The 17,199-nt window shown below is 52.5% G+C and overlaps 1 protein-coding gene across 2 annotated transcripts in view; it reads left to right on the forward strand.

Moving 5' to 3' along the window:
• The window catches only part of MASP1 (mannan binding lectin serine peptidase 1), a 70,825-nt gene extending 53,970 nt beyond the window's left edge, over positions 1 to 16,855 (forward strand). Inside the window, exons 11-16 of one of the 2 annotated variants that reach the window (XM_030576174.1) lie at positions 7,703 to 7,837; positions 9,798 to 9,911; positions 10,376 to 10,561; positions 11,657 to 11,724; positions 14,533 to 14,632; positions 16,268 to 16,855. In XM_030576174.1, the coding sequence (XP_030432034.1) occupies positions 7,703 to 7,837; positions 9,798 to 9,911; positions 10,376 to 10,561; positions 11,657 to 11,724; positions 14,533 to 14,632; positions 16,268 to 16,458 (794 nt within the window). In that variant the 3' untranslated portion in view covers positions 16,459 to 16,855. Of the gene's footprint in view, positions 1 to 1,256; positions 3,186 to 7,702; positions 7,838 to 9,797; positions 9,912 to 10,375; positions 10,562 to 11,656; positions 11,725 to 14,532; positions 14,633 to 16,267 lie in introns of those variants that run through there. The other variant, XM_030576172.1, reaches the window with a different exon arrangement.
• Positions 16,856 to 17,199: the final 344 nt, after the last annotated feature.

The following is a 17,199-nucleotide window of genomic DNA, read 5'->3' on the forward strand; positions in this document are numbered from 1 at the left end:
AACCGAAGACTGTCCAATTCTGGGCGAGGTGCACTGGCGGTGGGACCCTTGCAGCCTCGTTTCAGTGTGTGTGTTGGGAGGGGGATGGAGAGAGTTCAAACTCTTCCCCCGCCCCCGTGAAGGTATTCTGGGCTTCAAAGGTGCAATGATGGATGATGCTAGGCAGCGTACATGCATCATTGCTGGTAGATTATGCCATGGGCCTATCTTTTCCGCCTAAGTGATGCTGATAATATGGCACATTGCCTACTTACAGCATGTCCTTCCTCCAGTGTGAGTCTGTCCTGTGTGGTCAGAAATCCAAGCAGAAACCCTGCTATGCGTTGGTAGTAGAGTGCAAGCATAGTTCATTTAATTAAATACATCAATGACAGCGCAGGACAGAGGTCACCAAGGGAAAGCAGGATGACCTAGAGGCAAGGACATGGGCAGGAGTCAGGAGAACCTGGTTCTTTTTCCGGCTCTGCCACCAATTCACTGTCTAAATAGACAAGACAGAAAAATAGGGGGAGATGAAACTGAGGCACAAAGTGACTTGCCCAAGGTCACCCAGGAGATCAGTGGTAGAGGTAGGACCAAAATCCAGGTCTCCTGCGGCACATTCCAATGCCCTGTCTACAGGGCTGCTCAGACCGAGTGATGGAAGTAACCTGGCCCTACTCCAGAACCCACTGAAATCAATGGACAGACCCAGGGACTTCAGCAGACTCTGGAGAAGCCCATATAGGCCCTGACTGACATTAACAGGAGCAGAATAAGGCTCTGGAACTGCTAAGCAATTATGGTTATTATCACTACCACCATCATCACCATCCCTGTCACAGCACTAGCATAATGGACCATGGTACTCCACTAGAGGGTCCATCCCAACCCAAGTAATTCCACCTTCCACCAAGCTAGGGGGGTACAAAATGATGGGGCGAGTGACTATCTTTAGGGATGCAAACAAGGTAGAAAAATTTATATACCAGACATAACAGAGAGGGCCCATTCAGGACATGGCATTGGGGTGCCATGCTCGTCACCCTGGTGCATATATTATAGGAACCAAACCTGCAGAGGCGGCTGGGGTTGGGTCTTTTCCAGCACAAATGTCCACGAGAACAAGGATTGTCCCCTGGGCACAGAAATATGAGTATTTGGTTCTTAAGAGACCAATACACACTGGCATAATCTACTGGAGAATCGTCTTTCTGCTGTTTCCTGTGAAGTGCTCGCCCCTATTAGATTAACTGTCCTGTCCTTTCTCTCACCAGTGTGTGGCCAGCCAGTTCGCCCTCTGCCCGGGATAATCAAGCGCATCATTGGAGGGCGGAATGCAGAGCTCGGCTTCTTTCCTTGGCAGGCCCTGATCGTGGTGGAAGACATGTCCAGGGTCCCCAACGACAAGTGGTTCGGCAGTGGGGCCCTCCTCTCTGACTCCTGGGTGCTGACGGCGGCTCACGTCCTCCGCTCCCAGCGCCGGGACAACACCGTCATCCCGGTGTCCAAGGAGCACGTCACCGTCTACCTGGGCCTACATGACGTGAGGAACAAGAAGGATGCCGTGAACCGGACGGTGGAGGAGATCATCCTGCATGGGGGATTCGACATCCAGAACTACAACCATGACATCGCCCTGGTCAAGCTGAAGGAGAAGGTGACCATGGATGCCTACGTAATGCCAGTCTGCCTGCCCCAGTTTGAGCACGAGCTGGAAGGGCCTCACCCCAACACTTTGGGCCTGGTGGCCGGTTGGGGCATCTCCAACCCCAACATCACCGTGGACGAGATCATCAGCTCAGGTATGAGGACGCTGTCCGACATCCTGCAGTACGTCAAGCTGCCGGTGGTGCTGCATGCCGAATGCAAGACCAGCTACGAGTCCCGCTCAGGCAACTACAGCGTGACTGAGAACATGTTCTGTGCCGGCTATTATGAAGGGGGGAAGGACACCTGCCTGGGAGACAGTGGAGGAGCCTTCGTCATTCAGGACCCCAGGACCCAGAGGTGGGTGGCCCAAGGCCTGGTCTCGTGGGGTGGGCCAGAAGAGTGCGGAAGCAAGCAAGTGTATGGAGTGTACACCAAAGTGTCTAACTACGTGGACTGGGTAGAGGAGAAGATGGGATCCTCACACAGGTGGACATTCCTGGATCCTGAACTGAACAGATGAGCTCGCCCCAGCCAGCAGGCACTACTCTGGTCTTCTGCAACCAATAACAGCAACTCTCAGTCCCCTCCAGCCTTATTTCACGGGGTTTGCTTGGCATCATGTTCCTTCATGCACTGTCGTAGGAAACGTCCGCTTGGCACCTCATGGGAAATGAGCTGATGGGCCTCAGCCAGGTTCCTTAGCAGGACACGCAGCCACGTCACCCAGAAGATACCACCACGGCTACCTGGCCCCTGTGCCGGCGTCTCGGCAGAGGGGCCAAGGACTGGGTGGGGCTGTGGAGACTGACTTGCACTCTCACACTTGCCGGGGGATGGTTCCTTCAGGTCAGGGATGATGTACCCTCACGGGGGAAGCCATGCCCTGCTGCTGTGCAGAGAGGCCATCAGCATCCAGGCTGTCAAGCCAGCACATTCCACCAGCACTAACCCACTTCTGAAATTCCTCTGGGGTGGGGAGAGGCAGGAAAACCCAGCTGTAGTGACACAGGGCCCACAAAGCCCCTCACCCTGATTCTAGACAAAGAGCTCACCTCCTTGGTAGCGATAACAGGGGAGGGGATTCTTGCTTATCTCTTTATCCTGCTTTATCTTCAAACCAAACTCCTGCTGAGAGCTCCCTTCAGCACCAGGCAGTCAGCGGTGTCCTAATATCAGGCCAGAATAAAGGCCATGGTTCCACCAGGACTTCTGGCTAGAACTGGCTAGGTCAAGGCACCAGAATCTGGAATCAGGCCCTTAACTGACATGCATTTGGGGGCAGGGGGGTCACTGACCAGAATTCAGAGTGAAACAAGATATCCCAGCTCTGTCCTCAGAGTAGAGTGACCAGATGTCCCGATAAAATTGGGACTGTCCCGATATTTAACCCTTTGTCCCGTGTCCCGATCAAAGTACGATCGGGACGCCACTTGTCCCGATATTCAGGTAAGGAGGTGAGCAGGAGGAAGGCTCTGACCCTTTGGGTGCTCCAGGGCTGGAGCACCCACAGGGAAAAATTGCAGCCAAGCTCCCCCGTCCTCACCTCCTTCTCCCCCTCGCCCAGCGCTCCGGGTCCCTGCTCCTCCCCCTCTCCAGCTGTTTGGCAGCACTTAGCGCTTTCCAGGAGGGAGGGGGAAGAAGTGGAGATGCAGCACGCTCAGGGGAGGAGGTGGAGAAGAGGCAGGGCGGGGGAGGGACTTGGGGGAAGGGGGTGAAATGGGGGCGGGGCGAGGGCGGTGCAGGGGCAGGAAGAGGCAGAGGGTGGGCAAGCACTCACCTGGCAGAGGGGAAGTTGGCGCCGAAGGGGTGAGTGCTGAGTGGGGGGGTGAAGAGGGGAGCGGTGGGCGGGCGAGCGAGCGGGGGGGGAGGCGAGCGGTGGGTGGGGGACTGAGGAGGGATGCAACAAGCCAGCAGCAGGCCAGGGGATGAGGAAGGGTGCGGTGGGGGGGGCAGGACCTGGGGCAGAGTGAGGGCGGAGCCTGGAGTGAGTGGGAGTGCACTGTGGGTGTGGCAGATGGCACCCCAATGTGTCCTGATATTTTAGTGTAGTGATCTGGTCACCCTACCTCTGAGGCCAGGTCCTGATATCGTTTACACTGGTGTAAATCCAGAGTCACTCCACTGACTTCAGAAACCCCTGGACTGATGTTCACCATCAGCTCCAAATCAAGCCCAGTGATTAGCAAGAAAGTCCCGGTGCATGCTTTCCCAGCTGTTCCCGCCTCCGTCTTCTCCGTGCTGAGACTGCGCACGTGCTAAACTTTAACCCATCCCGCGCCCTTCCATTGTGCCCTAGGCTGGGGGCTGGGAGGCTCCCTTTCCTAGAATAGCATCAGTTCTTCAGCGATGATAAGGATACTCTTACCATTCCACCTGTGCCATGAGAAGCCTATAAGCACAACACAGGGAGGTGCAGCCATTGAGAGACCTCTGTACTGTAGTATGCCCAGGCTTTTCCTTCTTCCCCCTACAAAGCGCAGACTGCCAAGCAAGGGTCTGAGCTTTATCCCAGATGGGGAAACTCTGGGTGCATTTCATGGCACTTACTATGCATGACCCTTCCCCTGCTCTAGAGTTACATGGGCCGCATTGTCCCCGCTGAGCATGTCCTGCTGTGACTTGCAGCACATGTGTTGGAGCTTAACACCATCAATGGCTGGTGAGAGGACAAATCCCTCTTGCTGGCAAACTCAGCTTGTTCCGAGAGCGAGACGGGCAGAGGATAAAGCAGAATAAAGCCAGGCAAATTTGTGGGGCTTGCATCCACACTACACACACACTGCAATATATTCTTCCTTCTCTTCCAGAACTGTGCGGCTTGGCAGGCATTTGCAATCCTTTCCTTGCACTTCATTTCCAGTAGGGTATGCCCCATTTGAATTCTGCTTTGCGTTGGAGGGTTCCCAAAGCCAAACTGAATCAAACCTCCTGTGTTTCCCTTGATTGCACATTGAGGCCACATAAAACTCCTGAGTTTGGATGGCTTCAGCATGACTCCATAAACTGACACAGATTTCGGCAGAAGTCAACCCCAGGCTCACTGGAGCCTCATTTCTGGGTGTGGTACATGTCACAGCTACTGGGCAAATGGCACTGCTGACCCATCCTGGTCTCTCTGAGCGCCTTCCCCATCCTGAACCTCGGGCCTCAAGTCGTCAGCTGGCATAGGGTGGAGTCAGGCGATTCTCCCTCTCTCAGAGTGGGTCTGGGATACACTCCCATTATGTTCAGCTCCTGCTATGGGCCAGGACGGTGGTAGCCACTGGCCAGATGTCTCCTTAAAGCAAAGTATCGTTTATTTACCATTTCAGCGAAAGCGACGCTTACAGATCAAAAAAACCCACTCCATGCATGTCTAGCTCATTAGGTGTTTAAACTGTCTCTCTCATGAGGGTCGGTCTCCTCTGTGTGCTTGTGAACCCCCACGTACACTCCCACAGCGATGCCGGTTAGTAAAACATGGAAGGGTAGCTGCTCTCCGATGGATACATGCATGTAGCTTCTGTTGGGCCGAACCTTACTGTTCTGGCTTGGTTTTACTCAGACCTTGGGAGTTTTACCTGGGTGTGGGGTGAGCAAACACTGAGCTAGACCTTCAGGCTTTGACCCACAATCATTTAAGCAGTGCGTATTGCTGCAGGAGGAACGAGATCCTCCAGAGACCAAAGGAACGTGTCTATTGTACACACATGCTACGGCCTGTACTCCCAACTATGCCGCGTAGGTAGAAGATATTATATTTTTTGTACTCTATTCTGTCAGTTGTCGAACGCTGTGTATGGACAGTCTGTATCATTCTGACCGGGAAGGAAATAAAGCCCTGGTATATACAAAGCATGTTAGCTGGCAATCCACTGTTCTAACCGGGAGAAGTTCATGGGACTGCACCCTGCATTCACCCTGGTGTGCTCCTCCCTTTCCACAACCTTGGGGCTTCTTCTTTATGTGCATCCCCTCCCAATGCCCTGGCACCACTAGCTTTATCCTCTTCTTAATCCAATCACAAAAATAATGCATCAAGGCAGGGGGAATAATGGGACGGGTGAGGCTCACCAACGCCCAGCCCCTGTGGCCACGGGGAACTAGCCATTTGTGGATACACCTATTTGACCCCAGCAGACAATCCCTGCTCCCAAAGGGAAGTGAAACATCACTCCAGGGTCCTACCAGAGTGCCCTTGGGTGGGGAGTTCCTTCCTGATCCACAATCACTTTAGCCCTGTGTGCATCAGTGGGATTTAACCTACTAATGACTAAGTGTCCTTTCCTTGCTGAAGGCTGCAGATTGGGGAACGCATTCCTCTGCATCTGTGACATGTCTTCAGGCAGAGAGGAAGGAGCAGAGGAACTCATAGGAAACAAGCAAATACCTCCATGCAAACATCCTTCTAATAAAGGCGAGAGAGGGACAGGGGCTAACTAGAAGGTTGCTTTCAAGGTTCCAAGTGGTTTGACAGCTTTTCATGCCATGCCAACCCATCCCCAGCTGCTGGCATGTGCCGTGCCAATCCACCACCCCAGTCCTCACTCTTGAGTGCTGGTCCATCTTCCAGCATGGCTAATTCTTTGAGTGCAGTTCAGCCCCGCAAAGTGCCAGGCCTTTGATTCCCATCCCATCATCCCCAGTGAATAGTGCCTTCCTTTAGAAAGAGTAACCTACATGCTTCAGAGTCAAACCATGGGACACCATGGCCCATGCACATACTGGATTTATGATCAGTGCAACACTGCATGTGCTAGGCTATAAAAATATAAGAGCGGCCATGCTGGGTCAGACCAATGGTCCATCTAGCCCAGTGTCCTGTCTTCCAACAGTGGCCAATGCCAGATGCCTCAGAGGGAATGAACAGAACAGGGAATCACCAAGTGATCCATCCCTTGTCGCCCATTCCCAGCTTCTGGAAAACAGAGCCTAGGGACACCATCTCTGCACATCCCAACAGCCATCAATGGGCCTATCCTCCATGAACTTGTCCAGGGTCTCTGGGACCTGGGTTTGTGGACTTGGTGTTTCCAAGACTGGGTTTACTATCACTGGACCTGGGTCTCCCAGCCGCGCTAACGTGTCTATACTGCACCATGCTGACCTTCTAACTCGGGTCTGCAGCTCGGCCTGCATCTGCACTGCAGCATGACCAGCTGCAGACCTGAGTCACAGCTCTATGATAGAGCTATGAAGACCCTGGTTTACAGCGTCATGTAAGACAAACTTTCCATGATTTACGAGCATCAGTCCCATTGACTTTCAGTGTTATTTGTGCTTCTAAGTCACTTGGCCACCTCTGGAACCAGGAGCGCCTGCAGACTTTTTGGCGCCCTAGGCGGCGGAAGGTCCCGCCCCCAAAATGGCATCCCCGACAGAGGCAGCGGAAGGTCCCTTCCCTGAAACACCACCGACAACCACTGCAGTTGGATGTTCGGCCGCTGTGGTCGCCGCCCTCCATCCCCCAAATGTCAGTGCCCTAGGCAACCGCCCAGGTCGCCTAAGGGTTGCGCCGGCCCAGCATGGAACTCTTCCCGCCTACTGTCGTCGGCTGCCTTGGCAACTTGCCTGCATAAGAACTGAGCCAAGGGACTCGGGACTTGTCCCAAAGTGCAGCTCTATATTTAAAGAAAAACAAAATCTACAGAATATAGGCTGCAAAGTGAGTTGCTCCATGAGCCTCTGGAGGCCTGGGATCCCCATTGGTTGGGTCTCAGCGATGCTAAAGGGACGGTATTTTGCTCCATGATAATCCAGTAACTCTCAAGTAACTCCATCACACTTACGCTGGATATATTTAGAGAAATGACATCATATGGGGGGGAGGTGAACTGAGGGGAAAGGGCTCTTGGGAACTGTTTAGAATTCAACAGGAGATGATTTCTTGTGATGTCTTGTAGTAACTTCTGACTAGGCCAAACCCAGAGGTCCTGACTCAATCTTCGCTTCAGTTTTACTCAAATTCTCAATAAAACTGGAGTAAACAACTGATCTGGGGATTTGTTCCATCTACACTAGAAAACTTGGCGTCTCAGGTGGGTTTCGTGTGTGTCTCTCTTGTGTCTCACCTTATTCCTTGCGGTTTCAGTGTGTGGGAAGCCAAAGTTTTCCAGGAGTTGGCTGGCCCGGATTTCCAGTGGACGCTATGCCCAGCGAGGAATATCTCCATGGATCGCCATGCTACATAGGGGAGGACGGCCCTTCTGCGGAGGCTCTCTGCTAGGTAAGAATCTCTTTGGTACTCGGCATAATCTGAGTTGATGACTGGAAAGCTAATGCTCTGATTCAACAGCCTGAAGAATTAGTGGGAAAATGAGCAAGCCCGGCTTGACTGGCGATTCGTATGGCACAATGTGGAATCAAATCTGGTTTGACACAATGCTTCCCAGAGACCACGGAGTGCATTGCAAAGCCATGAGTTAGACACTGGATGCTCAGTGACCACGGAGGGCTATGAAGCCATCACTAAGTGCAAAGGGGAGCAGAGTTTGTTTTACTGAGAGAAGGAAATTCAGATCAGAGACCAAGGTTCTCCCCTCATCTCTTCAGACACGACATAAGCGCCAGCTTCCTCCGGGCCATGCTCAACCCCGCTCCACCCCAGGCCCTGCCCCCACCCCATAACACCATCTTTTCCTGCCCTGCCTCTTTCCTGCCCAGTTCTGCCCCCTCCTTCCAATGTGCCCCATCCCCACTCCTCCCCCTCCCTCCCAAAGCCTCCAGCATGCCACGAAACAGCTGATCGTGGCAGGCGGTAGGTGCTAGGAGGGAGGGGGAGGCGCTGACCGGTGAGGCAGCAAGCGGGCGAGAGGCACTGGTGGGGAGAAGGGGCAGCTGGCTGCCAGTGGGTGACTAATTTTTTTCTGTGGGTGGAACAAGACCTTTATCTTCCAACCAGGCAGCCAGCAAAGGGGATAATTTTCCAAAAAGGCATCTCTGACACCCCCTCGTGCTGCCCTGGGTCAGAAAGGGGGATGGTTTGGAGGCCACACACAAGACAGGAACCCACCAGTGACGGTTAAGTGAGCCACGCCCCTGGTGTCTGATCACACGCACTGCTGGAGGATGGGCTATCAAGGAGATTTAAGAACATAAGAAGGGCCATAATGAGTCAGACCAAAGGTCCATCTAGCCCAGTGTCCTGTCTACTGACAGTGGCCAGAGTCAGGTGCCCCAAAGGGAATGAACAGAACAGGGAATCACCAAGTGATCCATCCCCTGTCACTCATTCCCATCTTCTGGCAAACAGAGGCTAGGGACACCATCCCTGCCCATCCTGGCTAATAGTCATTGATGGACCTATCCTCCATGAACTTATCTAGTTCTTTTTTTAACCCTGTTATGGTCTTGGCCTTCACCCTTAGGGTCAGTGGGCTTTGGTGGCCTCTCTCTTGTGCTCAGCCCCCGGCCTCAGGACTGTGGAGCAGCCCCTCTGCGCATGGGGTGAAATTCAGAACAAGGCCTACCTCCCATGTGAGCCCCAGTTCAACCCAGAGTCCAGCACACAGATTCTTGGTCCCATTTGGGCGTAGGCAGTGTCTGGCCCTAGTGCAGACCCCACATACAGGTGTTAATGATACACACACACCACCATCCCCACCTCGGTGGAAGGAGTTCAGACGCCACAACCGCCCAGCCCTGGGGATCAAGAAACCTTTTGAAAGCAGCAGATGGCCTGGAGGGCATCTGATGTTTTCTCAGCATGGTGCACCCCATGGAGCAGAGGTGCTGAGAGATGTAACTGTTCTGCGTAAAGTGCCTGCAGAGCCTTAGATAAAAGGTGCCATGTACATTATAAGCAGGGTTATTGTTAGAGAGGAGGTCAGTGTTGCGGGCTATCCCATGGGTGGGGACTGGGCTGGGCGGGTGTTGTGAGCTATCCCATGGGTGGGGACTGGGCTGGGCGGGTGTTGTGGGCTATCCCATGGGTGGGGACTGGGCTGGATGAGTGTTGTGGGCTATCCCATGGGTGGGGACTGGGCTGGATGAGTGTTGTGGGCTATCCCATGGGTGGGGACTGGGCTGGACGGGTGTTGTGGGCTATCCCATGGGTGGGGACTGGGCTGGACGGGTGTTGTGGGCTATCACATGGGTGGGGACTGGGCTGGACGGGTGTTGTGGGCTATCCCATGGGTGGGGACTGGGCTGGACTGGACAGATGTGCTGACTCTGTTGTGTTCTAGGAACCAAATGGATTGTCACTGCTGCTCACTGCCTCCATCAGGAACTGGAACCAGAGAACCCAGTTTTCCGCAGCTCGGATGTTCTCAGCCCTTCCTCATTCAGAATAATCCTGGGTGAGTGACCAGCAGTCCGCACTGCACACTGGCCCAAGGGGTGGCGATGGGGCATTGACAGGTCATGGCCATCTCCCACGATCCCATGGCCTGGGTAATTAAAGGCAAAGTGGACTCACGCCAGCACCCTCTATGCCATTCCCCTGTGCGACTGCTGTGTGTGTCCTTGGTTCACACACTGGCTCACCACTTCCTCCAGAAACTCTTCACTATCCAGTCTCTGATGTTCTTTGTGGCTCCTCTCTGCCCCCGCCTGCTGAGTGGGGTTCGCTGCCTAGTGGTGCCATGACGATAAGTTATGTCTGCCAGGCATAAATCTGCTAAAATGTGTCCTGCTCTGAGCTATTTGCTTCTCCAAGCCCCCGAACGACTTTAATGGGAATTCATTCCTCTTTGGGAAGGCAGGGTGTTGGCCTCCCATAACTGCACGTAGTCACCTCTCCCTGGCCCTCCTTCCTTCACAGGGAAACACCGGACTTTAAAGCAAGACGACACGGAGCAGCAGCTGCAGCCGAAGAACGTCATCATCCACCCCTCCTACAGGGCGGCCACCTTGCAGTACGACATAGGCCTGGTGGAGCTGTCTGAGCAGGCGGTGCTGAACGATTTCGTGATGCCGATTTGCTTTCCTGATGGCTCGCACCACAAAGGCAAGAGTTGGCTCTTTCTCCTTGCCCACCCAGGGACAGCTCTTGGCCAGCTCCGGAACGGGCAACAAAAAACCAGCTACGGCTCTTGAGATTCAGGAACTGACCTTGCAGAGGAGCCAATCGGTTGGCAGCTCCCACTGCAAGCAGGCCATAAAGCCCAACAGCCAGGCTAAACACAGACTCAGGTGGTAACCAAAAGATATGTGCAAGACAGAGACCCCAAGGAGGGTGGAGAGGAAGTGCTTATGGTCCCTGAAGGGGCTATTAGTGAGAGGCCATGGGGCAAAACTGATCCAAAAGCTAGGAAGATTTTCACGACACCCAGCCAGGCTGTGAGGCGTTTGTTATGGGACAATGGCATTGTCTCCCCAAGGGAGGTTTGGATGGGCCTTCATGTCACTCACTGGACAAAGTGCTGGCAAATATGTGATAGGGACAAGCTTCACTTGGGATCAGGATGGACTAAATGACCTAGCGGTGCCCAGCTCTGACCCAAGCGATTCTTTGATCCAACCCCCAGTTTTTCCTTTCTCTCTGGTTCTCCTGGCTGCTGTATCCTTTATCCCGTTGCCTTTAGGCAAAGCGGACAGAGGACTGTTCCAAAAGGCATCTCCTCTTCCCGAGACAGTCAGACACAGACTGTCTCAAGAACTGCTCGCCATGTGTGTGAGCATCACTTCTCCCCAGGCAGCCATCCCTCCCGAGACCTCCTTTGCCTGGAATCCTCACTGCACCTAGTTTCAGACGAGGGGACTTACAAGCTAGGATCGGTGCCTCAGGCCAATATCAGAGCAGCTAAGTGGAAGGATGCACTTTTAAGGATTAACAATGCAGCAGGCTGCATGAAAGGGATTTATACACCTGGCCTGGACTCCTCTTGTAAAACAAACCAGGCACGTTGGATACAAAATCTGCTTTGAGGGAGCTAACAGTTGCCTGGGCACAGGCCAGTTCTGGGTTAGTGAAGGAATGGCTTAGAAAGATGCTAACACGGAGACTGATTCACTGCCATGTTCAGCAGGGGTTAATATCAGAATCTTCTTCCCACACCCGAGTATCCCTTCGCGAGCAAACTCTTCTTGATTTTGCTTTCAGATGCCATGGTCATTGTCAGCGGATGGGGGAAGGAATTCTTGCAAAAACGCCCTGAAGCCTTGATGGAGGTGAGAATTATTAACCTGAGAATACCAGGATCTAGGGCCCTGAGCATAGGGGTGGGATCCAGTGTCCTGCCTCTGACACAGGCCTCCTCTGTGACTTCGGGCATGTGACTTCCCCTCATGTGCCTCAGCTACAGCAGCTGTAAAATGAGGAGGCTGGTGCTGGCCTCCTTCTCTGCAGCCGAGCGAGAGTTTGGGTTTGTCCAGCGCTGTGAGCCGAGCAGCACCATGGACATGGCAGGAAGTGCCGCTGTCGATGCAGTGCAAGGGCTGCTGGAATCGTGGTAGCCTTGCCGGGTGCCATGCCTGGAAAACTCTGCAGAAAAATGAATCTGTCTAAAGCCAGAGTGGATCCAAACTCCATGACTGTTGTGTACACCGCTGCAGTCAAACAGCCACCAGGCCTTGAATGTGAGTAAACCCACCCCTCGGCCTAGCATCATTTCCCCAAACTCACTGCACGTGGCCGGTGACCTGGGAGAAACCAACAGACACGTGTTGAGCAATGAGCAAATATGAGCGTTTTGCTCAACCACTTCATGAAAACATCGATTGCGGATGAGGCTGCCAGCAGCAGAGTCCAAAAGAGAAGCAGGTCAAATCTTCAGCACTGACTAGAGATGTGTAATATCAGCTGTGCTAATGGAATCCAAGTGGCTTGGCTTTCTCTCCCTTTACAACGCTGCATCAGATGGGAACATGGTATATTCTACTAACTCGAGCCCCACCGGGCCTCACCTGTTGCTTCAGTATGATGTTAGTTTGCAGGTCAGCCCAGATGGCTCATCCTAGTCATCCTTTTCCCAGACAAACCCCAACAGGAGGTGCTGGGAGACCTACAGGCAGATCTCATGGTGCCAGTTTAGCCCATGGAGCATAATTATTATTTGTTTGGATGATGGTGGTGCCCACAACGTGGTCAAGGGCTGTCCACATACACAGGAACATGTGGTCCTTGTCTTGAAGAGCTAACGGCATGTCTCCACAGCAATCTGAGGTCTGAGTGCCATCACCCTTTAGATTTCAAGGCCTGAAGGAACCGCTGTCATCACTTACTCAGACCTCCTGTATAACACAGGCCTTCGGACATCCCACCAATAACTCCTGTTTGAATGCAGCAGTGTGAGCATGTTCCCAGGGTTTCTGGCATGCTCACACAGCCCATGCTGTAGCCTACAGCTGATATTTTTCACCAGGCTAGCATGGGTAAAGCTAGCATGGGTCTGTCTACCTGATCTGGAGTCACGTTTGGGATCGCAGTGTAGACAAAACCTACAAAGTCAAGAAGAGCACAGGAGACAATCAAGAATAGGTAGCATTTGTGTGTGTGTTTGAGAACAAATACACAAATACACAGCCACCCTCAACCGATCCATGGTTAGCAGGTCAGTTGCTTGTAGGCATCGTGGTAAGGGTGGGTCTGAAAGGAGGCCATGTTGGTGGCCTTGCAGATCAGTTCTCGGAAAGCAGCATGGAAGAAGGTGCAATGAGGTGTATGGGAGAAGCAGACAAGTGCATGGATGAGGCTGGGGCACTGGTGGGGTGATGAGGGCAGGGAGCAATGCAGTGGAGACCAGAGCAGCTCAGAGAGAGTTTATTACACCTTTTAGCAAATATTGGGAGAGCCTGTAATCATCCCCCCTAGCACCTAGGAGCCCCACGTCCACTTCCTCATCCCACCACCTCTGCTTAGCGAGAGCTGCTGTGTCCTCATGTCCCTTCTTGCACCTAAGCTGTGTTCATCCCTTCCGTTGCTGGATTTACTAACACCGGCGGCTTTTCCAGCTAGCTCCCTGTTCCATCGTGCTTTGGGCCAGACTCTGTGGTCAAACACCGGAGTGTGAACGGGAACTGCAGACACATATCTGACGGCAGGACTAGACCCTTTGCGTGATGGCATTCGGTGTGAACGCCCACTCCTGCCCTCTTCTAGTAGGACATGACAAGGAAGCTGTACATAAGGAGCTGGGTCAGTGTACACAAGGAGCTGGGTCTTCTCCATCTCTGATTTTTATAGGTTAACTGATGTGGTTACAGGTGTATGCCCCACGCCGGCTTGTTATGGTGGTCTGATGCCTCTGACAGCGGCTCGGCCACGTAGCAATTAAGATACCTGCTACAGCATTGACTGGGGGGGAAGGCTTCTTTGGCTCAAGCCATCGACACTTTTGCTTTGGGATCCAGATGTTCCAGTTCAATCCCTGCTTCCCACCCCCTGCCAAGGGTGCATATAACAAAGAATAAAGGATGTTTGGGCTTCTGTAGCTGTAGCTGTGTCAGTTCCAGGATATTAGAAAGAGAAGGTGGGGGAGGTGCTTGCAAACTCAATTTGTATTTTCTTTATCATTTCAGTGGATAATATCGATGTTTATTTATATGTTTTTTTCCCCAATATTTATCCATTTCAGTATTCATAGGTGTGGGAAATCCTGGGAGGTTCAAGCAAAGGTGGGGCTCGGATAATTATTTCATGCCCGTTGAGGCTGACATTCAAAAAGTTAAAGCTTTATAAACCATTACCATGCACACTGCAACCATCAGATGTCAAAATTTTAGCCTCGACTCAAATGCTCACAAGTTCTCAAGCAGCATTTTTCTGACTTGAGCGATGTGTCAATTTCAGTTGCTCATGACAGAAATATTTTTCCGTTGGTTTGTGTGTGTGAGGTTTGTGTGTCTACAGGATACGGTGTGTGAGATTTAGTGACATTTACCACTACAAATCTGATCCTTCCAAGCCTGCGTAGGTACAGCAGGGGCCGCCGCTAGGCAATGGGCACCTGGTAACTACCTGGTTTCCCCGTCTTGCAGATTGAGATCCCACTCACTGACCACGCGTTGTGCCAGGAAGCCTATGCGAGGCTGCAGAAAAAGGTGACGGACGATATGATCTGCGCTGGAGAGCAAGAAGGTGCAGCTCCATTCTATCCAAACAAGCTTTAGTGCAAGTGTGTCCTTCCATATGCCCCGGTGGGAAGGTCTCACCCTCATGCTGCCTGTTAGACACCTGGCTAGGGGGTGAACTCTAAGGGGGTCAAAGCTCTTTACCAACTCCTAGTCCGAAGTGGGGGCAGGGGGCATGTCACCCTGTGCAGAGGCCAGCACGAGGCTTACGCACCACCCAGCAGGGCTTACAGTGGATTGAAGAGATGCACAGCCCTTGTGCTGCCCCACTGCATGGTGTGACCCATCAGCATGGCCCCGTCTGCTTCCCCTGCACAGGCTCTATCCATCAGGGGATGTGGCTGGGGCTCTGTGCCCTGAGGCTGTGCTGAGGGCTGGGGCCAGCAAGGGGCTCTGTCTGGCAGGGAAAGAGCAGTACTCCCAGGGTGCAGCCAGCAGCCCCCTACTCAGAGTCCGTGTCTGCCCGTCCAGAAGAGGAGGGTGACTGCACCTTGTGGCTGCAGCCAGGGGGGAGCCTGATCCTGGCAGCCGAGACTGCCTACACAGAGCCCCTCCTGCTTCCCATCTGGACAGATCCCTCTGCTGACCCTGGCCCTTCAGCGCAGCCCTGTCCGGTCATAAAATCATAGAAGTGGAAGGGACCTTGAAAGGTCATTGAGTCCAGTCCCCTTCCTTCACAGCAGGACCAAGTACCATCCCTGACACAGTTTTGCCCCAGATCTCTAAATGCCCCCCTCAAAAACTGAACTCATAACCATGGGTTTAGCAGGCCAATACTCAAACCAGTGAGCTATCCTTCCTTCTAATGCAACCAAAAGTTATTGGGCTGTTGTCAGGAATTCCTGGGTGAGCTCCCCTGGCCTGCATCGGCCAGGATATCAGAACGGATGCTCACCATCTGGCCTTACAGCCACGAGCTCTGGGAAGTTCCGCAGTGGGGATGGGTGTATGGATAGAGGTTTACTCCGTGTAGCTCCTGCAGGGGATTCAAAGGGGACGCAGCATCCGGTTTGGTTCCGGACAGATAAATTCGCCCATACAATGCTAGGTCCTGTTTCCTGATAAGATGCGGTAACATCTGGTTTTCACATCTCCTTGAAACTAGCTTGAGGAGTTAACCCATATTTTCTCCTGTGATGGATGTCTTTGGGTTGGGGTGACCAGATACCAAGTGTGAAAAATCAGGATGGGATGAGAAGTAATAGGTGCTTATATAAGACAAAGCCACAAACATCAGGACTGTCCCTATAAATCTGGGACATCTGGTCACCCTACTTTGCATGAACTATCAAACCAAGGTCCTGGCCACATGTAGTCACTAAAAGTTCTACACAACTTTCCATATCAGAGTGTTAACTCTGATGTCCTGGCCAAATTTTAGGTTGGGTCATTCTGCCTCCCTCTATTTCTCCTTTAGTTTCAACTAGGTCCAGAATTCTTCCTCCCTTCCCATCTTAAATCGTTTCTCAGCCTTGCTGTGTGGTAAATAGTTGTCACGTTCGCCACTCAGAGGTGGCTGCATTTTAGTGGGGGCACGTGGCTAACCCTGTCCGTAATGTTGGAGTAGCAATTTGCAAAGTCTGCGGCATGTTTGGGTCCCTTGGGCACCCCAGCAATGACCACTCTTCTCTTCTTCCCGCAGGAGGAAAAGATGCTTGTAGTGGAGATTCAGGGGGGCCCATGGTCACATTAAGCAACCAGGATAACCACTGGCAGCTGATTGGCACGGTGTCCTGGGGAGATGGATGCGGGCAGAACAATCGGTATGGAGTGTACTCCAGTGTGTCCAAGAGCTTGGCCTGGATTAAGCAGGTCACTGGGGTGGAATATTGAATTTCTCTGGCCTGCTCACAACCCCAGGCTAGGTGAGAACAGCTGGGAGGTGCGGCAAGTTTGCCAGTTCAGCAGCAGACAATGAAGTCAGTGATACATAAATGGGTTGTTCCAATTTCTGCCAAAAAAAGCCACCTCAGGGAGATGCCTTGGATGCCTCAGAGTGTAAATTCCCTCAGCATATAGTGGCAGGAAAGACTGGATTCCTACACCTACCTGAACTGACCTGTGACCTGAGCCCATCTCTGCAGCCGATCCTCCGGGGATAAGTCAATTTCCCCTTGATTTCCAGCCAGCCACGGGCAGCTGTGCAATTTCTTGTAACTGTGCACTTACCAGGAAAGGACAGGATAAACCCGATGCCATAATCAATACTAATGATCTAGCCTGGGGGGAACCCTGCTAGAGTTTGGGGTTTACAAAGACGGTGAGACTTAAAAAAAAAATAAAAAAAGCTGGGGTTTTGCAAAACTTCTCTGTTATGAACCATTGCAAAGGAAAGTTTGCTCCTTAAACCAATTATCTTTAAGACCACTGAATATTTGTAAAGTGCTTCTAATTAATTGGCAGCCTATGCTATGCAAGCAAAGGGCCCAAGGCTGCAAATACTGAAGTATTCCTTACTGTGATGTTAATAAGAGCATTCAAAGTACACCTCTACCTCGATATAACACTGTCCTTGGGAGCCAAAAAATCTTACCGTGTTATAGGTGAAACCGCGTTATATCGAACTTGCTTTGA

The sequence above is a fragment of the Gopherus evgoodei genome, chromosome 9 (assembly GCF_007399415.2).
Source record: "Gopherus evgoodei ecotype Sinaloan lineage chromosome 9, rGopEvg1_v1.p, whole genome shotgun sequence".
NCBI lineage: Eukaryota > Metazoa > Chordata > Testudines > Testudinidae > Gopherus > Gopherus evgoodei.